Source organism: Cygnus atratus, chromosome 1 (genome assembly GCF_013377495.2).
Source record: "Cygnus atratus isolate AKBS03 ecotype Queensland, Australia chromosome 1, CAtr_DNAZoo_HiC_assembly, whole genome shotgun sequence".
Classification (NCBI taxonomy): Eukaryota; Metazoa; Chordata; class Aves; order Anseriformes; family Anatidae; genus Cygnus; species Cygnus atratus.
In genome coordinates this window covers 102,217,831-102,240,593 of record NC_066362.1, presented here as the reverse complement: position 1 = coordinate 102,240,593, position 22,763 = coordinate 102,217,831, and the positions used below count along the sequence as shown (strand labels likewise).

The 22,763-nt window shown below is 47.0% G+C and overlaps 1 protein-coding gene across 1 annotated transcript; it reads right to left on the bottom strand.

The window, feature by feature from the left end:
- Positions 1-7,398: 7,398 nt before the first annotated feature.
- On the bottom strand, positions 7,399-13,328 carry LOC118247593 (C-type lectin domain family 4 member D-like). Its single transcript, XM_050710137.1, has 6 exons — positions 13,117-13,328; positions 12,371-12,466; positions 11,204-11,296; positions 9,222-9,391; positions 8,866-8,999; positions 7,399-8,123 (listed from the first exon to the last, which is right to left on the bottom strand). Exons 1-6 carry the CDS (start codon positions 13,181-13,183, stop codon positions 7,976-7,978), a joined length of 708 nt encoding a protein of 235 aa, XP_050566094.1. The 5' UTR covers positions 13,184-13,328; the 3' UTR covers positions 7,399-7,975.
- Positions 13,329-22,763: the final 9,435 nt, after the last annotated feature.

The window sequence follows — 22,763 nt, the reverse complement described above, 5'->3', positions numbered from 1 at the left end:
AGAGCAGACTCTGCCCTTTTCAAGGATCTGCTTGGTAGAGTACCAGTACCATGAGATAAAGCCCTGGAGGGAAGACAGGTCCAAGAAAGCTGGTTAATATTCAAGGATCACCTCCTCTAAGCTCAGGAATGATGCATCCCAATGAAGACATCAGGCAAAAATGGCAGGAGGCCTGCATGGATGAGCAAGGAGCTCCTGGCCAAACTCAGACATAAAAAGGAAACCCATAGAGAGTGGAAACAAGGACAGATAGCCAGGGAGGATACAGACGATGTCCAAGCAGCCAGGGATAAATTTAGGAAAGCTAAAGTCCAGATAAAATTGCATGTGGCCAAGGACATCAAGGGCAACAAGAAAGGCTTTTACAATTACCTAGTGACAAAAGGAAGACTAGGGAAAATGTGGGCCCTCTCCTGAAGGAAACAGGAGACTTGGTTACATGGGACAGTGAAAAGGCCAAGGTACTGAATGCATTCTTTGCCTCAGTCTTTACCAGCAAAACTGGCCTTCAGGAATCCCAGGTCCCAGAGGCCAGGCTCAATAGCTGGAGCAAGGATGATGTATTTTTTGTGGGAGGGGATTGGGTCAAGGAATACTTGAGCAAACTGGCCATTTGCAAGTCCATGGACTGTGATGGGATGCACCCATGAGTGCTGAGGGAGCTGGTAGATGTGATTGCGAGGGGGCTCTATAATCTTTGCTCAATCATGGCAAGTGGGAGAAGTGCCCAAAGACTGGAGGAAGGCAAATATCAACCCTATGTTCAAAAAGGGCAAGAAGTAGGATCCAGAGAACTACAGGCCAGTCAGCCTGACCTCAGTCACTGGGAAGGTGATAAAACAGCTAATCCTCGAAAACATTTCCAGGCACATGAAGTAGAAGACAATCATCAGGAGTAGTCAGCATGGACTTACCAAGGGGAAATCATGCCTGACCAACTAGGTAGGCTTCTGTAAGCTCAGTAAAATTCACAGATGACATGAAACTGTGAAGAGTGGAACTGGGACTCACCAGAAGGCCCTGCAGCCATCCAGAGGAACCTTGACAGGTTGGAGAGGTGGGTTGACAGAAATCTCATGAAGTTCAACAAGGAGACGTGCAAAGTCCTGCACTTTGAGGAACAACACCAGGCACCAGTACATGCTGGAGGCCACCAGGCTGGAAGGCACCTCTGCAGAAAAGGACCTAGGAATTTTGGTGGACAAAAAGTTGAATATGAATCAGCAACGTGCCCTTGCTGCTAAGAAGGCAGATGGTATTCTTGGCTGCAATATGCAGATAATTAACAGGTCAAGAGAGGTGATCCTTCTCCTTTAATAAACGCTTGGTGAGGCCACACCTGGAGTGCTTGCTCCAAGCACTTGGGTCCCCAGTACAAGAGAGATAATGGAACTATTGAAGAGAGTCCAACAGAGGGCTACCAAGATGATCAAGGGACTGGAGCACCTCTCTTACGAGGAGATGCTGAGGAAGTTGGAACTATTCAGCCTGGAGAAGAGGAGGCTCATGGGGATCTTAGCAATATGTGTAAATACTTGATGAAAGGATGCAATGAAGATGGAGACGTGCTCTTTTCAGTGGTGCCCAGAGACAGGAAAAGAAGCAGTGGGCACAAATGAAACACAGGAGGTTCCATCATCAGAAAACACTTTGTTACTATTACAATGACTGAGCACTGGCACAGGTTGCCCAAAGAGGTGGTGGTCTCCCTCCTTGGAGATCTTCAAAATTTGACTTAACATGGTCCTGGTTAATGTGCTCTATGTCCCAAGGTCCCTTCCAACCTCAACCATTCTGTGATTCTGTGATCACTTTTTGTAACTAAATGTATCCTATAAAAGGGGATCAGCTGTCATAATTAAACATAAAGACAGCAGCAGGCACAGTAGACAGATGTAACTAATAAGACTGACCAGAAGAATCATGGATACTGATTGTTTGATGTTACCTGCCTGACCAATATCAATACTAATTGCTCTGATCTCCTGAAAAATTTGGCATCATTCCTCAAAGCAAGAGGGAAGGAAGGTAAGCCAGCATGTTCCAGTGATCTATAAGGCAACTGGGAATTTCTTAAGAAGGTGGATGCACTGTTACTGCAACAGAACCTGCACCATCACCCCTCTTCCATGTGATTCCATGAGGCAGATGTGAGTACCTGCACCAGTCTTGCCTTTTCCAGCCTAATGCCGCTAAGATACAATGAATGTCTTCTTTAATACCTATACCAGCTATTCCAGCTCTTGCAGGACACATTTTTATTGGACACTTTCTGAAAACATAACGCAGTATTGTTTCTTTCCCATTCTTGGTTCCCTCTCTCCTCAGTGATGCCTGGCATTTTCTTTCTGTCTCTTGCCAACTAATCAATCAATGGATATAGTCTGTCTTTCCTGAGGAAAACCAGAGGTGAACTCAGGTTTGAACCAAGACAAATTTTTTCTTTTCTGCAGTCAGACTGTTTCTCAGCTACAGTGCATATAAGCTGTAGAACTGAATGTCACTGTGACTCCTTCCCCATTCTCAAATTTGAGCTCCTTTCCAAAAGAGAAGGGAGTGTGCCAGCATCCAGGCCTTGTCCTCACAGGCAGTTGGGATGCAGCCAAGATGCTCACCTGGAAACAGGACTGCAGATACTATCATGAAGTATACTAATCATCAATTTTTTTGCCTTTTCCTATTTCTGTGGAAATACCTACTGGGATACTCCATTAGCTTTTTGCAAGGCTCTACAGAGGGAGAGAGTGGGGGATTCCATGTAGGATTTAGCAGCTATTTAGGAATCCAAAAATCTGCTCAGAGGAAATAATATGGGGTAAACATATCGAACATTTGAATATCTGTTGTAAATACCTATAAATATATGAATTCCCGAACTCTTAGGGAGACTTATTACATCAATGATTGATACATCAGATTTCACAAATACAGACTCTATTTCCTCTTACATCAGCTATCAAATACCAGCCCTTGTCCTTCACTCTGTAGAGTGCATTATCCTGTGGCAGAGGGCAAGTGGTTGATTGTTAATAGTCTAAATTAATCCATGAAGAATTATTTGTTAGTCATTCAGCTGAGACACAAAATTTGAATGCAAAATTATTCTTCTCGTCCACGTCAGATATTACTGGCTAAAATATAGGTAGTGCTGAGCTTAGTAGTTCAAGATGAAGTTGCAAAACAGGACTGCATCTGTGTTTCCTTGCCTTTATCTAAAGTGAAGCAACATGTTCTCTTGTCAACATCTTATCTCTTTGGCAATGTAAATGCTGAAGAGGGTTGTTTTCTTCTGAGGAAGTTTTGTGATAGCTCTTAGTCCTTCAAGTGCTCTAAATATTGCAGAACCTCTCCATTGACAGGATCTTCACCTCATACCATGCCCTGAATGGAAGTCAGTCTGGTGCTGCACAACCTGGGGTTCCTAACATCTGATGGGATGTAAGATTATCTGTATTATCCTCTTTTTTTCATTCTAATATTAGTGAAATGAATGGTACATCTGGGAGAACATGCAGGTGGAAGACAAGATGGGTACACATATGCACAGTGTACAGTCTCAATCTTCTCCTAATGTGAGCACAATGAAAGGGATGCAGCAAGACTTCCTATTCCATGTAGACAAAATACTGTACCATGTCTGGCTGGGATGGAGTTAACTTTCCCTCTTGCAGCCCATATCGTGCTGTGCTCCGTACCTGTAGCTAGAACAGCATTGGTATCACACCAATGTTTTGTCTATCGCTGAGCAGTGCTGGCACAGCACCAAGACCGTCTCTCAAATCCCACCCACCTCCACCCCCAGCACCCCAAAAGCCAGTAGGCTGGGGAAGAGGTGGAGAGGGGACATCACAAGGGCAGTTGACCTAAATTGACCAAAGGGGTAAAAAGGATATTCCATGCCATATGACATCGTACGCAGAAACAAAAACTGAGGAAGGGGAAGGAGGGGTGTTCATCATGAAAACGCCAACCCTAAACAACCGCTACATACATTGAGGCCCTGCTTCCCAAGATACGGCCAAATATTTGTTGCTGATGGGAAGTAGAGAATATTTTTTTCTTCCTTTGCTTCTGTATTATCTTTGTTTTTTATTATTATGACCTTTACTTTTTATTATTATTATTTATTATTATTTTCCTTTAATTAAATTGTCCTCCTCTCAACTTGTGAGACTATTTTTTTTTTTAAATCTCCCCTTTTTTCTGTCCCTGTTCTTCTGAGGCGTGAGAGTAAGAGAGTAGTGTGGTGGACTTTAGCTAGCCGTCAGCGTGAAACCACCACACATACCCAACTTCAAATGCAGCCAGCCTGTAAGCCCTGTTGCCACTGTTTTTTCCTCTTTCATATCCCGAAAACAAAAGGTCTGAGTGAAGAGGCAGACTGAGGAAAGACACATGACTGGGAGACTAAAAAGAGTTGAGTGCAAACAGCTGAAAGATTAGAAAATACAAAACAAAGAGCTGTGCAGAGCAGAGAGGGACTTTTTGGTAAACAATCTCACAGTTATCAGATAAGGCCTCTACCAAGAACTAAAGGACCTCAGGGTGTTATGTTGCTCTAATTTCAACATTTTATGCACTTGCTGTCACACTACACTCAAAGGACCTGGGGGTGTTTTCATACCTCTGCACTCTCCTGTTACATGGTCTCCCATATCAGATCATTTATGTCTTACAATAAAGGATGTTTTTTTTTGACATCATTTCATGTGAAAGCACGTAAAGTTCATTTTGTGAAATGGGAATGTGACCAGAAGTACAATGTACTGTGTCTTTTGCACAACTCTGTTAAATTCCCTGCTTACAAGCCACATTTCTCACACGTGATTCATAAGAACCAACCCCCCCTTCCCCAAAGGCCTTGTGCTAGATATGACACCAGCCCAGAGTGGGATTTAGCGGTTGCTACAATGCCTCCCAATGCTTATTGGCACATCCTAATGCTTGTTACTGTGACATAGCTCCCTTCAATAAAAAAGAGCCTGGGACTATCAGCAATATGGAGTGTGACTGAGATGTGGTCCCTGGTCATTTCTGCTGGCAGCCTGTGAGAGCAGCCCATCACAGAAGGCCAGTGCTTGGCAGCTAAGGAGCGAGTAGAAGGGCAGTCCTAATATAGGACAGCTGAGTACAGCATCCAACCATGCCTAAACTCCAGATACTGCTACTGTGCTGAACTAGTCAAGGGTTTTGTCTTGAGGACACATGGCTGAAACTCGTACTTAGAGTTTCACAACTTATCCATCAAGACTGGCTGCATGAAGCAGAGATAGGGACCAATTCCCATGTCTACCTTCATTTGATGTATTGTATAACCAATGCAAGAAAATGGGTTTGTGCCTGTTGTATGTGCATATGTAATAAGAAAGATGGGATCAGGAGATTCTCTTCTATGCTTCTGCGGGAAAATCCAGTATCATTTCACAAACCTCTCATATCAGAAATCTCAAGCAAAGCTTTACATTCTAACCATATAAATACATATATACGTGGTGGTCTTCATTGGTCTTCCCTGATGAAGTACTCTAACCCTTTTTATCCATATGTGGTCACATCACCTAAGGACAACTTAAGGCTACTTTCTGTTGCCTCCTTTCCATTCTTTCTTCCAGAAAGAGCATTTTGCCCCTGATCAAATGGAGCCTAGGTTAAACATTGAACATGGATTACTTTTTGTCCTGTGCTACATAAATGATAGTTGATTATGGGGATCCTTAAATAAACTTAGACAATACCTCTTCTTTTCCAAGGGAGAGACTGTTCCGCTACAATACAAGCTACAATGAAGAAAATTAACTTCATCCCAACCAAAACCAGGACACCTTCCTCAGACAAATTTGACTGCCAATTCACAAATTCGATAGCAACTTGTAGAGCAAAGGATGTTGTTCCAGTTACTGTACGTGTTGGAGTCCGTGTTTCCCTTGACATGAATTGCAGCACATTTTTCTGCAAAGAGTAAATTGGGTTCTCCAGGTTTCCAGAACCTGTAAAAGAAAGTTCCCCTATTGAGAATGCATTGGCATGCATGACAGTTGGGGTGAAGTCATCTCACACGGTTGTGGAAAACAAAAGTGAACAAAAATGTGACAGATCGGGAGCTCTGGAAAGGCAAAGAAGACTGCTTGTGTCTCCCTGACTTTTCAGGGCAGTTAGCAACAGACACCCCTCAATGACACAGACCTTGCCTTACACCGTGTATTGGTCCCTTGGACTAAGGGGTGTGAGTTGCAGGACTTTCCTCACTCTCTCAGGATATTCACGAGGCCATCCTATTATATGGAGTCCGATCCACCCATTGCCATTGCCCATTTTTGTGAGCAGTCAGGCCTATGTAATATTTTGTTTCGTAGGTGTTAGTAACTATATGTTAGTCAGTATACGTACATGTTGTGGGAATGTGTGCATCTGTGCCTATTCGGTGTACGCACTCAGCCGCGCTACAGCCTGGACCTAAGGACATGGAACTGCAGCTGCCTTGCGTCTGCTGGGCCATGGGATATGGCAGCTTCTGCCACCACCCACAGAACGACTCCCATTGATTGGTTTCGGAAGCCAACTCTCCTGGTCAGCCACTTTCCTCCAGTACAAATTCTCCCCTCCACTGGGACACAGAGGGACAGTTCACATTCATAGGTAGGACAGAATAACACAGCCAGGAGATGCACATCGGCACTGCATGGGGAACTGGCACAGTTAGTTTGGGAGAACCGAGGCAGATGATGCTTCCTGAGGCAAACAGAGGCGGGGGCATAGGGACCAGGAAACAGAAATGGGTGGAGAAGGATGGGAGCCTCAGGGGCACACGGTCCGCAGCAAGACTCAGGTGGAAGTGAAGGCAATATGCATTGCACTTCTGGAGGGACCCTCGTGGGCAGCAACCGCCCTGCCTCTTCCTGCCTCTTCTCCAGCATCGTCCAGCCTGGGCAGGTGTGCCCTGACAGGGTCCACTGAGCTGTCAGCCTCCCAGGATGGCTGCTGCATCTGTTGAGTCCAGGATTAGCTCTGAGGTGGGAAGGGTGACCAAGGGACCTAATTATTTTGCTGCTGGGGCCGTGTCCTCATACTTGGTCAACCATGTGCAGGTTAGACTCCTGGCACACGCTCATGTTTCTCTCTCAGGTAAGACTTTCAGCCATGGCACCATATAAAAACCCCACAGCTGGTTTCCTGTGCCCGGTCTCTCCCAGAGCTTTGGCTGTGTGCAAGAGGTCCGTTACACACAGGTTATCTCTGAAGCGTTAAGACTCACTGGGTTAATGCAACTTCTGCTGCAGTCGTCATCTATGGCTCTTTCCTGGCACAGCAACATGCTTGATATGAAGCACGTGCATATGCAAAATACCTCAGCATAGAGAGGGAAAGGGAAAGAGGCAGAGGAGAAATGAGCCCAGAGCCTTTTTCATCGGTGTAATATTATATTTTCTGGTTTACAGGAAATCAGTATTTGTTCAGCAAAACCAATGCTGAACAGGACTCTCTATGACCCAGCAAGAAGCAGGCACCTCTTCTCAAGGAGACAAAGGAAATAGTAGCAATGAATATCCTTCTTGCATTCCTGCATCTTCTTCCTTCTGGAGAGCTCTACCTTTTTTCAACCTCGTCTGTCAGTCCCACGGAGGCAATGGCACTGAAAGAAAGTTATAGGCCCATTTCCGAGACATGACCCTTAACCTGCCATGCTTGCCTGGAGCTTCCATTGCCAAATCTGTCTTCACCAACCATGGGATGGGATGGTCAGCCTGAGAAAGCACAGGCAGAGTTCTTCTAGCATGGATTCTTTCCACTTCAGGGGTCATAGTACTTTCAGAAATACATATGCACAGGGGATGCTGGATGCAGAGCAACATCACTCCCAGTCTCATCATCCCACCCAGCACAGGGAAGATAAAGGCTCCAAGGCTCCCCTACCCCTCCCAACACAGCCCTCTGCTGTTCCCAGTTCTCTGCTAATCTCAGAACGAGGATTCCTCCATCATATAGTTACTGCTGCAGTTTCACAAATCCGATAAGAATAGGTCTTGCATGGGACATCATTCCAGTTCCGGAGATGTTCTGTATTGTGATGGATTACAACACACGTCTCATCAGGTGCATTAGTTGGCTCCCCAGGCCTCCAGAACCTGAGACAGAGACAGACATGTTACTCCCTGTGCACCCTGCAAGCACATTGCTGGAAAAGGCCACACGTGGAACACAAGGCTTGGAGGGGAGAAATTCCAGATGCTGTTTGAGGGACAGAAGTCGTACCCTCCCTCTCACTCTGCTAATCCCACTGGCAGCAGTCTTACATGGAAACCTGACTTCTTCCTAGAACCAACACGGCAGGGATCTGTTCAGGCCTGGTGGGCAGAGCTGCTCACCACAGCTCACCCCAGGCACTTCACAGCCAGCAGAGGATGTGTCTCTTCCGGGAGAAAGATCTGCAAGAAAAGCCCTGGAGATCTCTCCCAGCGCCCCAGCGCTTCTGCAGCATCACAGCACTGGCCCAGCATGTGCTTACACCTGCACACATACAGGCACATATACCATGTGCCTATCCCTGCACGCATGCATGGTGGGGCAGTACGGAGGTCAGGCAAGGCTCGTCATGTATGAAGGGCTCTTTCTCCTGATGAAATGCAGCTTCTTCTATGCCTACAGCACCGATGGTCATGTCACAGATAATTTATCGCTAACCACTAACCAGCATGGATGGATCCGTGGGAACCTGGTATCCTACAAAGCCCTTGCCTGCTCCATCACTGTCCTCTCACAGACAGTCATGGCACATCCCTCTCATGCTCATCAGACACCCTCACATCTCTTCCACCCTCTTGCACTACCCGGAGCCACACCAAACACTCTCCGTCATGGCATACTCACGCTGCTGTTTCATTATAGGGAGTCTGGTCTGCCCAGTGCCACTGGCCCACCTCCTGTGCCCTCAGACCGATGTGTAAATTGATTCCTTCTCGCCGGTATGTATTCTGTCGTGTTATTTCCTTATTGAGGAAATCCTGGAAATCAGAGTACAACGTCCATGAGGTTCAGGACTGAACAGAGGGAGGTGGCAGGAGCCCCAGTGGGGTGGAGCTGGTGGCAGAAAGGAGCCAGTGCTGAGTGGATGCAGCAAGGACATCCCCCCTCCACTGCAGGAGCCAGGAGGGGCTCTGAGGCCCCTCCAGGCCTGGCACTCCTGTCTCCGGGCTGCTCTGCCCCTCTCTCAGCCCTGCACTTACCTGCTCTGCTTTTGTATTGATCACCACCAGGTGGGAGCCCATCCCACTGCAGTTCTGCTGGCTCTCATCCCAGGGCATCCGATCAGCTGAGAAGTAATAGCAGCTTTCTTGAAAGCATCTCCAGCCCTCTGGACAGCACATCCAGCTGTCCTCCGTAGGGGAAGAAGACCCTGTTTTGAACAAGATGCGCTGTGCCTCTTCTCAGTGAGCTCAGCATAGAACCCCAAGTATCAGGGAAGGGGTTTGAACTGCGCCTCTTTTTTGGACAGCGGCAAAGGATCTCTTTTGTGCTCCACAAACAGCACCATTGACAGCCTGACAGACTCCTGTCACAAGGCCCCTGCCTGAGCTGCTTTTTTCTTTGTTCTATCATGCCCATTCAAGCTCTGTTTGGGGAGAGAGGCAGCTTCTGCCTTACCGTTCCCGAGGAAGTGAGATGGGAAGTAGCTGGCAGGACTCCTCTGGGAACACTTGCATCAGAAAAGCGTTGTCCAAGTGATTAGCTCTCAACTCATACACAGTAACAAACATACACAGTAAACTAGTCTGACAGCCTTACTGCCAACACAGGTAGTTTCTTACACAAGCCATGTTTTTCCTAGAAATTTGCCATACACACAGAAAGTCACATGATGGATTGAAAAGCATAGGTACATTCTCTAAAGCACGAGGCTGTATTTTTTTCAGGTTATATAGCTCTATCTGTAAGCTGTATATATCACACACAGAATATAGCTCAATATAGAATATGTCCAACAAACAAGTCCATCCAGTATAGTCAACCAACAAATACACTTTGGTACACTGAGCAGAGCTGAAGATGCTTGCCCTGAATCTCAGACCTCACAGGGAATGTCTTCTTGGGTTTCCCAGACAGGAGCTCTCCAGCGGGGCTAAGTGCAAACCTATGCAATCAAGGTGCAATGGCCAAATGTTGTAACCAACTGCTGCTGATACAGGGCCAGGAAAATGAAAGGAACAGGGAAGGGAGAAGATGCCGAGAAGACTGTTGTCCAAAGCAAGACCACAGAGGATCCAAAACCAAAACCAAAGGATTCTTCTCCTGCAAGAAGCACATGAAAAGCAATGAACCTGCCCCCCTCCAATGCTTCTGCCTGGGCAGGTGCTTAGTCCTTCCAGTACCTTCAGGTATATAGAGCTGTTGATTCTCACCAGCTACGTGACCATATCCCTTCCACTCACATATTCTCACCCAGCAGAGTGAAGATGCAGGCTTCAGGGATCACACCCTTAAAAAGCTCCCAGCTTTCATGCATGAGGCTGTGGAGTCTCTTCTCTGGAGATATTCAAGGCCCATCTGGACGCCTACCTGGGCAACCTGCTCTAGGGAATCTGCTTTGGCAGGGGGGTTGGACCTGATGATCTCTTGAGGTCCCTTCCAACCCCTACAATTCTGTGACTCTGTGAAATGAAAACCTGCTCATTTCATGAAGTTTAAATCTAATCGGGATCAAAGCAGTTGTCTCAGATTCCCATCTTGGCACCAAATGGAGAGAGTGTAGTGTCCAGTGAGTGGAAGAAGTAGAAAAAAATGTTAATTTACCTATGTTCTTCTGTATTAGATCCACTCAAAGTTTACCATTACATTTGTAGAAACAGAAACCCTGGCACTGGAGAGCACAGGCTTGAGCCATCCCCTACAAAAGGATGAGGTGCTTTTGGCTAGATTTGTGAACTGGACCGGACCTGAGGGGCCATGTGTGGGCACAGAATGGGACGAGTGATCAGAAGATGGAACTGGAGCAACCCACCCTCTTCCACTGGCCCAGGACATGTTTTCAGAGCATCCTAAGTCAGATTGTACAACATAACATATTCTTTCCTCACGTCTCCATCTTCCTTCCCTAGAGCAATCCAGCTCTGGCTGACAATCCCGTTCCCAAACTCAAAGGCTGACTTACACCTGAATAAATTTGGGGGACGTGCTTAATGTCACTCCCAAGACTCTTAGCATCACTCACTTTTGCTTGCAGATACATTGGGGACGCAGTGCCACCCTGGAGCATTCTGAGGCAGAGTCTTGTACTGGCCGCAGCTTCTGTGAAAGAGAACAACTGGGAAGAGAGGAAAGAAAAGGAAGGCGCCACTGTCATCCTTTCACCCTCACTCATAGGCAAGCTGTCCTGCCCTCCAGCTTCTGGCTGAGCTCCCTCAAAGACTCTGTTACATTAACAAGCCCTGAAAATTGTATCCTGAAGGAAAAGAGCAGACAGCTTTCCCCATTATTGGTCACTCCCTCCCTTGGGCAAACATTGATCAGATGAACCCCTCTCACCTCAGCTGGCTGAGAGACTCATTTTCCCAGCTGACAAAGCCCAGCTAAGACACCCTTTGAGGATGGGGTCGCGAAAAGGTCAAAGAAGATGTGAGATCATCTTAATAAAGGTGGAATATCAATATGCATTCCCTCTTAATCTTCCTGTGTTCTGCAGCTTTAGAGCACCATTTTCACCCATACCAAGAAGGGGAAGAACTGCTGAGTGCTGAGGCCTCACCCAAGGGAGTTGAACACCACAGAAGAGTTATCGCAGAGCAATAACGATACTCCAGGACACTACAAGCAACATATTTCCCTTCTGTTTGTTCCAGGCGGTGTGGGTGGGATGCAGCTGGAGCATTTTGGTGGATTTACGCCTCACTCTGCTAAAACGTGGGCAGCCCTGGTAGCAGTATTTCCAGGGAGATCATGCTGGCTCCTCACCTGCAACATGGTCACAAGGAGCTCTGAGGGAGACCACAAATGCGCCCAGGAGAACTGAGACCCAACAGCCGGCCTTCGGGGAACCTGCTCAGATGTCATTTGGCACTAAGGAGACTTCTCGGCTCTGTTGCAGTGGGAGGGCAGGAGCTGATGGCTTTCACCCAGGACTGGCTTTATTCGGGCAGGTGGGGAAGTGAGAGGAGCTGTGGGAAGGCCCTGCCAGGACACTACCTGCTAACTGTGGAAGGGACACTGCTCCCCAGCTAAGAGGGCAGTGGGGGAAAGGGGCAGCAGAACAGGCTGTTTTGGTGCAGGGCAGTCGCCTGCTGGTGAAGAGACTAGGGTTTTCTTTTTCCACCTGACACCAGGCATCTTCAGGCGACCGTTCCTTTCATCCCCGGGGAAGTAAAGGGACCCTGGAACCCACCGAGGCCGACGGTCACAAGGGCAGTTTTGACGGCAAGGGCAGAAACAAGGAAGACCCAGGGGCTCAGGTGGGAACAGCTTCTCCCTTCTGCTGGGGCTGAAAAACACAAGGCAAGAGTGGAAATCCCCCGGCCCAGAGTTGGGAGGCAGGATAATCCAAGGGGCTGCATGCCCTGACAGCCTGCTGATAACCCTGTCCCAAGGACTGGCAAGTCCCGCAGGTGCTGTAACCGGGTTGTGCTGTCTGTCACTAGCAGAGGGTCACACCTGCAGTGTAGGGCAACACAGGGACTGCCCTCTTGCTTTTTATCACAAGCCATGCCTGCGCTCTTCCCAAACTGCACTACTTTCCTTGTCCTATCGCGCCTCTTTTGTCCCCTGCACACCTTCCTGGTTGCCCTCCCTTACCCCTGTCTTTCGCTGAATTCCCTTTCTGTACTTCCCTCCTCCTCACCTCTCTTTGGAGCTTCTTTCTCTCAGCTACCCAACTCCTTATTTTGGCTCTGTCCCCCAGCCTTTTTTACGCAATAGCATGTAGTCACTTACTCAAAGGAGTGACAGTCCAGCTCGGTGTTTGTGGCAGCAGACACGCAGAAGAGATGGTTTCTACCCTGAGAATGGGCACTGGGTCTTTCTCCTGGTACACAGCCAGCCACGGTACCGTGCCCTTTATATAACCCAGCCCTGTATTTTCCCCCACCTTCTCCTTCTTCTAGAGGAGGACAGAAAGGAAGGCTTTATGGTTACCTGCAGTCCCAGGACTGACTCTCCCTTGTTGGTTCATTATCGCTGCCATAGCATCACTCTTCTCCATCAAGAGTCTGTCCACCTTACTGGTACAGCCACAAACGCAGCCCTCCTCATGCAGGAGGAGGAGCTAGGGCAGCTCCCATAGTGCTGGGCGGTCTGTGCAGACTCTAATCTGATGTGCAGACAGAGTCATAGCTGGGGTATTCTCCACAGCACATGGAGATGGGGGAGTTTTCATCATTTCTCTGCCAGGACATTTCACAAGAGGCTTGTTGCAACACAGAAACTCATAGCGGCAAAGGAAAACAGACGAAAAACAGAACCACTGCTGCTCAGACCATCTCCTTCTGCACATTTTCAATCAGCTTCACAGGACACAGTACTGGCGATTTTCCTTCCCTGGCGAGTGAGTACGTGTGTGAAAATGCCTGTGCTGTTGGTATTTTCTTACAAAGGGATAATAAAGACGCTCACAAGGGCCTACAAAAGCAGTCAGAACACCACAGGAAGGCACATCTGTGGCTCAGTCTGGGCAAGTCCCCATGCAAGGCCCAAGCCCAGTAACCCAGAGCACAGGAAGTTGCCAACATGGTTTCTGACTAATTGCTGAGGAAAAAGATGGTGCTTTGAGCAGAGAGGAGGGGTTGCATGTGACTTGCCGTTATGGAGCCGGAGATCAGAAGGGATCACCAGATCATGTCAGCATCCCTGCCTCTTACAGATCGTGAAGCTTTACTCTGTCACCACTACGTAAGACACACATGGTGCTTCTAGCACTGCGCGGGGTGACTTGATTGAAAACTCTGGAGGATGTAAGTGTCCCTAAGGATATCCCTAAGGATAAAGAAGCCCTGCTGGGCCTCACTGCACTCCGAGCTGAGTGGTGTGGGCATGCAGACACTGCTCTTCCACACCCCATCAGCTAGCTTTCTCCCTGTGAAGAGGCAGGCAGACATGCACGTGCTGAGGAAGAAATGGGATAGCTAAAAACATAAGTGTATGCATCAAAGGCTCAGAAGAGCAGGGCACACAGCTGGTTGTAAATGAGGACAAACTTAAACTGTGTGTAGAAAAGCAGACTCTTTTTATTGTGCACAAAAGGCTCAGACCATCCCAACAGCGCTGTTGCATTGGGAAGGTGGTCCATAAACGTGCTTGCTGGTATTGTCCTAGAAGGAATTAGCTACTGGAAGGTACTTGCTACTGGGTTCACAGCACAGTGAGAGATTCTAAAATGAAATTTTAGAACAAAGCTTGGTAACAAAGATGAATTGTACTACTCATGCCCCAAAATGAGAATGTGCGCTCTTTGTTCTTGCTCTGTAATATACCTGACTTTGTGCACATGGGAGGTGTGGTGAGGGTGGCTGATCAGGAAGGAAAACGCAGAGGGTATGGAACTGTTACAGGGAAAATCTGCTCATTTCACACAGCTTAAATCTAATCAGGATTGAAGCAGTACATTAATGACACGTAGCTAATGGTAACCCACGATCCCTATATTCGGGATCAGTATCAGGAACATAATGGATCGACAACATATTAATAAACATCTGTGGGTTTCTAAACAGCTTCCTGCAAGTAACCCCCCAGAACTCCAGCCCCTACATGTGATCACACACACACTTGCACAAGCTCCTGACCCTGCCCTCACCCCTGCTGCGGGAAGTGCGGCTTACGAGAACACATCCTCTTTTCTGGGCGTGTGGGTTCCCCTGTTTACAGGGGCTTCCTGCTGCTGGTGCAGGTTCTGTGTGTGTCCACACCACTTCGTTCAGTCTGCTGACCCACGGGCCGGTGAGGAAGCACAAGGGAACACGCATCTGCTGAAGCTTTGGTTCTGTACTTGCCGTACCCCTTACTGCCAGGAATGACAGCTGAATGCCTGCCCATGGCATCCAACTCTGCTTATAGATGCTCCAACCTGGCAGAGTTGCCAGGGTCTCTTGTGCCTGTCCCTGAACCACTGAAGACAGTGGTACTTGGTTTTACCAAGTTCATTGCTAGGGAATGCTAGTTGGAGGCCCTGGAGAAACTTGAGTCTACTTTCCCAGACCCTCGCAGTACAGACAAGAGCCAACAAGAACAGCACGGATACAAACAAGGTCAGTGGGACGTGAACACAAGAAAATACTGCAGCGACAGAGGTCTTGCATGACTCGAGATTGCAGGAGGAGCCACAGAATGCAACTTCCCCCAGAGGTACTCATGGTCTGGGAAGCTGAAAGCCCAAAGCTGGAAAAGAAACCTTCATCAGCTTTTCTGCGTAATCAAACCACACAGGGAATTGGTTGCATCTCCTGTTTGAGAGGTGCCAACATGGAAAACGACATGCTGGGAGCATCAAAAGTGCCTGGTTTTACAGGCTCTCTGTCGAGCAAACAGCCGCCTGAACCAGGATGGAAAAGATATGGGAGAGATCCAAGCACTAAAAAAGACTGCTTTTGAAGACACTGGGGTCCATCAGTGCTGGTCAGTGTCTAAGTACCAACTCTTAAGAGCACAGGAGCAAGCAATTCCAAAATGTTGGCAGTCAAACAGGTGGAGCAGAAGGTTGGCTTGGCTGAGCAGGGACCTTCTTCTAGAGCTTAGGCAGAAAAATAGTGTATGGCCACTGGAAGCGAGGTCGGGTGACATGGGAGGACTACAGGGATGCTGTTTGCCTTTGTAGGGAGAGAATTCATGCAGCCAAAGCTCAATTAGAGTTGAAGCTGGCCAGTACTGCAAGGGCAATATAAAGAGTTTTGTAAGATATGCTAACAGCAAAAGGAGGACCAGAGAAAACCTTGGTCCGATCCTTGATGGGGATGTTCCGCTCACAAACTGGGACACAGACAAAGCAGAGGTGGAATTTGCTGCTCCAGCTGGATTCATGTAAGTCTATGGGGCCTGTTGGGATTCGTCCCCAGGGACTCAGCGAGCTGGCTGACATCATCATGAGACCTCTCTCAATCATTTCCCAATGGTTTTGGGAACCTGGAGAGAGAGGTCCCAGTTGACTGGAAGCTGACAAACATTGTGCCAGCTTTACGAAGGGCAAGAAAGGAGATCCTGATAACAGCAGGCCTGAGAGTCACACCTCAGTGCCTGGTACAATTACGGAGAAGGTTATTCTGGGAGTTACTGAAAAAAACTGGAAGACAATGCAGACGTTGGTCACAGCAAACACAGGTTCAAGAGGGGAATGTCCCGCTTAATGAACTGAATTTCCTTTTATTACAAGGTCACCCAGGTAGATGACCAAGGGAAACCAGTTGATGTAATCTTGTTAGCTTTCAGCAAAGCTATCCAGACTGTTTCTCACAGTACCCTTCTGGACAAAATATCCAGCCACTGGCTAGATAAATACATAGTGCGAGGGCTGACAGGTAGGGCACAAAGAGTTAGAGTAAATGGGGTTACATCAGCCTGGCGAGACAGTGGAGCAGGTGGACCTGCACTGAAGGAGGCTGCGGCCTGCGGAGGACCCCCGCCAGAGCAGATTCCAGGTTGGACCTGTAGCCCGTGGAGAGGAGCCCACGCAGGAGCAGGGGGTCTGGGGGGAGCTGCTGCCTGTGGGGGACCCAGGTTGAAGCAGTTTGCTCCTGAGGGATGAGCCCTGTGGTAGAGACCCATGTGGGAGCAGTTCTTGAAGAGCTGCTGCCTTTGGGAAGCCCACGCAGGATCAGGTCGGGAAGGACGGCATCCCGTGGGAGGGACCCCACGCGGAGCGGGGGCAGAGAGTGACTGAGAAGGAGCAGTGGAGACGAAGTGTTATGGACTGACCACAGCCCCCATTCCCCATTCCCCTGTGCCACTCGAGGGGGGAGGAGGTGGGAGAAGGTGGATGGGGGGAAGGCGTTTTTGGTTTCTTTCCTTTGTTTCTCACTTCTCTAGCTTGTTAGTAATAGGCAATAAATCTTACTGTCTCCCTACTCTGAGTCTGTTTTGCCTGTCACAATAATTGTTGAGAGATCTCCCCATCCTTATCTGAACCCTTGAGCCCTTTGCATTGTATTTTCTCACCCTTTCCCTTTGAGGAGGGGGAGTGAGAGAGCGGCTGTGGTTGAGCTTGGTTGCCCACCCGAGTAAAATCACCACAACACAATGAAAGTTGTATAGACTTAAAGGAGCATACCTTATATACAGAGTCAGGAATTTAACATTAGTCTCATTAGTGTCTTGACAGGGTAATTACAATACAGTAGAAATATGCACCCAGTTAAAATGATACTAACATATATAAGACAAATTATTCAATTCTTGCTAAATCCTGGTAATGGTACAGTTGAAATGGATACATGTGGACAGAAGTATCTAACCATTTCACCACTGTTGAGTTATGCTGTTCAGTGGTGCTAGTCTTTTAGAAGAGATGGTTTGCAGTGAGTCGTCCTGAGTTCTTCGCTAGGAGGAATTCAATGGAGGGGAGGAGGGGGGAGTTCTTCCTCCTTGATCTTAGGTCCTCTTTGGGTTATTTTTATACTTCTTAAGAAGTCTGTTTTTTACTGGCCCATGGGTCAGTTACACAGTGACTACTTAGTAATGTTTGACCTCTACCATATCTGATAAATTTACAGAATCAGTGTTAAGCGATAAGAGATAGGCCTCCCAACCTTTTCCTGACACTTACAAGATCTTGCAGGTACATCTAAAATAGACCTGTGAATACTCAGAACAGTTACTGGTGAGTCCTGAGCTGTTAAATTAGTACAAGGCCTGTGGCTTGCCACTAGCAATAGCAACAATACACTTACTGGACAACAGAGAACACTGAACCACTCCCAGCACATCAAGTATCCAGTGCTGAATAATTAGACAGATCCGTGCTTTCACAAGGCTGAGGGTTTAGGCATACATTTTCTGGTATAAGTAATGCAGTCTCATTGCCTCCCCATTCATCTTCGTGACCATGATAGATAACTGTCCATTTGTAATACTAATCTGGGGCTACGCTGGTGTAACAGGTTCTACATATCTCTCCACCTATCCAGACAAGGAAACTAACCAACATGGTAAAGCTGTGTTAACAGATTTTTTTTTTTTTAAATCTAGTCACGCACCCAGTGCCACTTTCTTACATAAGCTGACCCAGCAACATATTGGGTGCCTTCCTGTGTCAAGGGAACATGGCAGAGACCTAGTGATACGGGTAGAAGAAATAGAGTGCTGTTGCAAATCTGTCCCAGGCAGGAGTAACTAGAAACTCTAAACATTTAATATTTGCTTCTTACAACCCCAGTGAAGTGACTAGCTAATCTAAAACCCTTAGATCAAAATCAGGCTTCTGATTTGTGAGCACCTGTGCTCTCAGACAGCCACCAATATTATTTTGCATTTTTGTCCTTAGCAAGGGACTTTCAGTATAATTAATTACAAACTGTTCTCCCTATTCCATCCAGGTACAGAGCTTATCTAAATGACTGGCAATGCAGTATCTAATTCAATGTCACACAATAGGGATAATTTTGTCTGTTGAAGCAAATGCAGACATTTCCCCTGCTTTCACCCCTTTTTAAGGCAGATCCAAAAAGGGAAGGTGATCAAACACTGTGTACAAGAAAGATAATATCAGATACTAAAGAATATGATTCATTTAATCCACTACTGAAAAGAAACTTCACCTAAATAGTGTGTTTGGATTACAGTTTCATGAAAGCACACAGATGTTAAGCAATGTGAACTATCAAAATGTATGTCACCCAGGGTGTATTGTACTGTTTCTAAAGAACAGAGAATGCTTATAAGAATTAAGGTTCCTTATACTTTGTAGAATACTGTTTATTTTGGAGGGCATATTACTCAGATGCTCAGTGTTATGAAAGGTGAGACTAAAAACCAATGCTCTAATTTGGTGTGATGATTACCAGGTAAGGCAGCTCCCTCGGAGCAGCCGAAACATCTGTAGTCCCCTGCGACCATTCTGTGATGTCAGGACGCGTGTTTCTGTCTCGACCTGCACAGGCTTTAACTGTGCATTGGCAAGTTGCAAAAAGTAAGGCTGGCAGATTTAAGACCGCAATTCCACTTTAATACTGCCTGATTGCCCATCTTTGCTGTATACTGAATGAGTTGGATATTGGGAGGGAAAAACATCTTAGATGACACAAATCATCATGCATCATCACGCCTATTCAGAAAGTCATAGAATCATAGAATAGTAGGAAGGGTTGGAAGGGACCCTAAAGGTCATCTAATTCCAACCCCACTGCCACGGGACACCTTCCACTAGATCAGATTGCTCAAAGTCCCATCCAAACCGTCCTTGAATGCTTCCAGGAAGGAGGCATCCACAGTTTCTCTGGGCAACCTGTTCCAGTGCCTCCCTCACAGTAAAGAATTTCTTCCTTAGATCTAATAGAAATCTACCCTCTTAGTTTAAAGCCATCACACCAAGATCATCTGGTCCAACCATATCCCTACCACCAATGTCACCCACTAAACCATGTCCCTAAGCACCACATCCAACCTTTCCTTAAACACCCCCAGGGACGGTGACTCCACCACCTCCCTGGGCAACCCGTCCCAGTGCCTGACTGCTCTTTCTGAGAAGAAATGTCTCCTCATTTCCAACCTGAACCTCCCCTGGTGCAACTTGAGGCCATTCCCTCTCGTCCTATCACTAGATACCTGTGAGAAGAGGCCGACCCCCAGCTCCCCACACCTTCCTTTCAGGTAGTTGCAGAGAGCAATAAGATCTCCCCTGAGCCTCCTCTTCTCCAGCCTAAACAACCCCAGTTCCCTCAGCCGCTCCTCACAGGACTTGTGCTCCAGGCCCTTCACCAGCTTCGTAGCCCTTCTCTGGACATGCTCCAGGGCCTCAATGTTTTTCTTGTACTGACGGGCCCAAAACTGAACACAGTGCTCGAGGTGCGGCCTCACCACAGCAGAGTACAGGGGGACGATCACCTCCCTGCTCCTGCTGGCTACTATTCCTGATACAGGAACAACGTTCCAGGATGCTGTTGGCTTTCTTGGCCACCTGGACACACTGCTGGCTCAAGTTCGGACAAGCATTGACCAACACCCCCAGATCCTTTTCCTCCACACAGCTTTCCAGCCACTCTGCCCCAGGCCTGTAGAATTGCATAGGGTTGTTATGACCAAAGTGCAGGACCCGGCACTTAGCCATGTTGAACCTCATCCCATTGGCCTTTGCCCATCTATCTAACCTGTCCAGCTCCCTCTGCAGGGGCTTCTTACCCTCCAGCAGATTGACACCTCCCCCCAACTTGGTGTCATCCGCAAAACTTGGTGTACATCTGGTGTCATAGTTAGGGCATGATGTGGTAGAGAGCCTCTGGGTGAGAATTAAGGGGATGGACAGCAAAGCAAATATTGTCGTGGGTGTCTACCACCCACCCAGGATGATGGCATGGATGAGATAGTCTATAAGCAATAAGGAGAAATCTCTGGGTTGGTTGTCTTTACCATTCTGGGAGATTTCAACTTCCCAGGCATAAACTGGAATACTGACGAGTAAGTCTGAGAAATTCTCAAAGCATTTTGAAGATAACCTCCTGTCACAAATATTTAGTAAGCCAACTAGGAAAGATGCCTTCCTAGACCTGCTGTTTGAGACTAGAGGCCTTCTGGGAGATGTGACGGTAGGCGGCTATCTTGGTCATAGTAATCATGAAATATCAGAGTTTAAAATTTTTGTTGTAAGGAGAAAAGGTCAACAGAGTTGTCACCCTGGATTTTAAGCTACTAAGGAAGCTAGTTAACAGTGTCTCCTGGGAATATGCTCTAACGAGGATTTAGGGATCCCTGAAAGCTGGTCACTTTTCAAGAACCACCTTTTAAAAGCCCAGGAGCAGGCACCATGTTGCAAGTCAAGCAAGTGGGGCAGAAGACTGGCTTGGTTAAATAGGGAACTCCTCTTGGAACCTGGGCAGAAGTACCTGATCTCTGGAAGCAAGGTCAGGCCTCACAGGGAGATCATAGAGCCACAGTTCACATTTGTAGGAAGAAATCAAGATAAAACTAAGCTTATCTTGAGTTGATCCTAGCCAATGCAGTATCAGACAACCAAAAAAGAAAAAGGCCTCTGAAAGTATGTTAAGCAAGAGGAAGTCCAAGGAAAACACTGGACTGATACTTGATAAAGATGGTCACCTAACAAGTAAGGATGAGGAAAAGGTTGAGATATTTAACATGTTTGTTGCCTCAGTTTTTAGTATTAATGATAGATTATGGGTTGTCAGGTCCTTTAAGTTGAAGGATCATGACTGGGGGAGCAGTGACTTTCCATTTGTGGTCACTGAAATTAAAAGGACAAGTTGTATCAATTGAACATCTATAAACCCCTGGAGTCTGACAGTATTCGCCCCGGAGTACTGAAGGAGTTAACAGGTGTTATAGCTGGACTCCCCTCAACGATTTACCAAAGGACTTGGGAGTCTGGGGTGAACCCTGCTGAGTGGAAGCTGGCTAATGTTATCCCAATGTACAAGAAGTGCGTAAGAAAAGACCAAAGAAACTACAGACCTAACAGTCTATCCTCAGTACCTGGAAAACTTATGGACGTTATCCTGAATGCTATTGAAAGGCAGTTAAAGAAGAAAGCTATTAGACATAGTCAACATAGGTTCACGAAGGAAAAGTTCTGTTTTAATAATTTGGTATCTTTCTACGATAAGGTCACCCATTTAGTGGATGAAGGGAAGGCAGTAGATGTAATTTTTCTGCATTTTAGTAAGGCCTTTGGTACTGTCTCATACTGCATCCTTCTGGACAAACTGTGAGATGAATAGGTACACGCCATGCTGGGTGATGAACTGGCTGAATGGTAGCACTCAGAAAATTGTACTGAATGGGACTGCATCAGGCTGGCTCAATTCTAGGGCCAGTTCTCTTCAACATTTTAATCAACTACCTGTATGCAGAAGTGGGGTGCATCCTCAGCAAGTTTGCTAATTATACTAAACTGGGAGGTGCTGTTGACTCAAGGGATGAGAGACCTCGCAGAAGGATCTAGGTAGACTGGAAGAGTGGGCAATCATCAGTGGCACGGAATTCAACAAGTGAAAATGTTAGGTTCTATACTTGGAACAGAGTAATACCAGACACAGGTACAGAAGGGGAGATGAGTGGCTGGGGAGCAGCCCTAAAGAGAGGGATCTGGGGGTGCTGACTGATAGCAGGCTCAACATGAATCAGCAGCGTGCCCTGGCAGCCAAGATGGCAAACTATCTGGGGTGCATTAAACACAGCATAGCAAGACAGTCAAAAGAGGTCATTCTCCTGCCATATCTAACGCTGGTGCAACCAGTGACCACAAATGGACTGATCCTTGTAAGCACTTTTCAACTGAACTATTCTAATTCTAAACCAACCAGAAATATTTGCTTTATGGTGCAAAATGAACATTATTTATTCAAAGAAAAGAACTGTTTCTGTATCCCAGAAGAGTTTTATTTAGGGAACATTGTGTCCCTTTCAAACTTTGGTTCACCCACATAGCTTGCACTCTCCAGAGTTCCATCTGACTGTCCAAACTCTCTCCATCCACAAAAAGGCTTCTCTTTTTTCTTGTGTAGTCTTTGGCTTCGAAGTATTAAATCAATCAGCTTTTTTTTTTTTTTTTTTTAATCCCATTCCTATTCTCAGAGAATTCCCTGGACCCCTAGTACCACACTGTTCTGCTATGGAGATCAAACTTC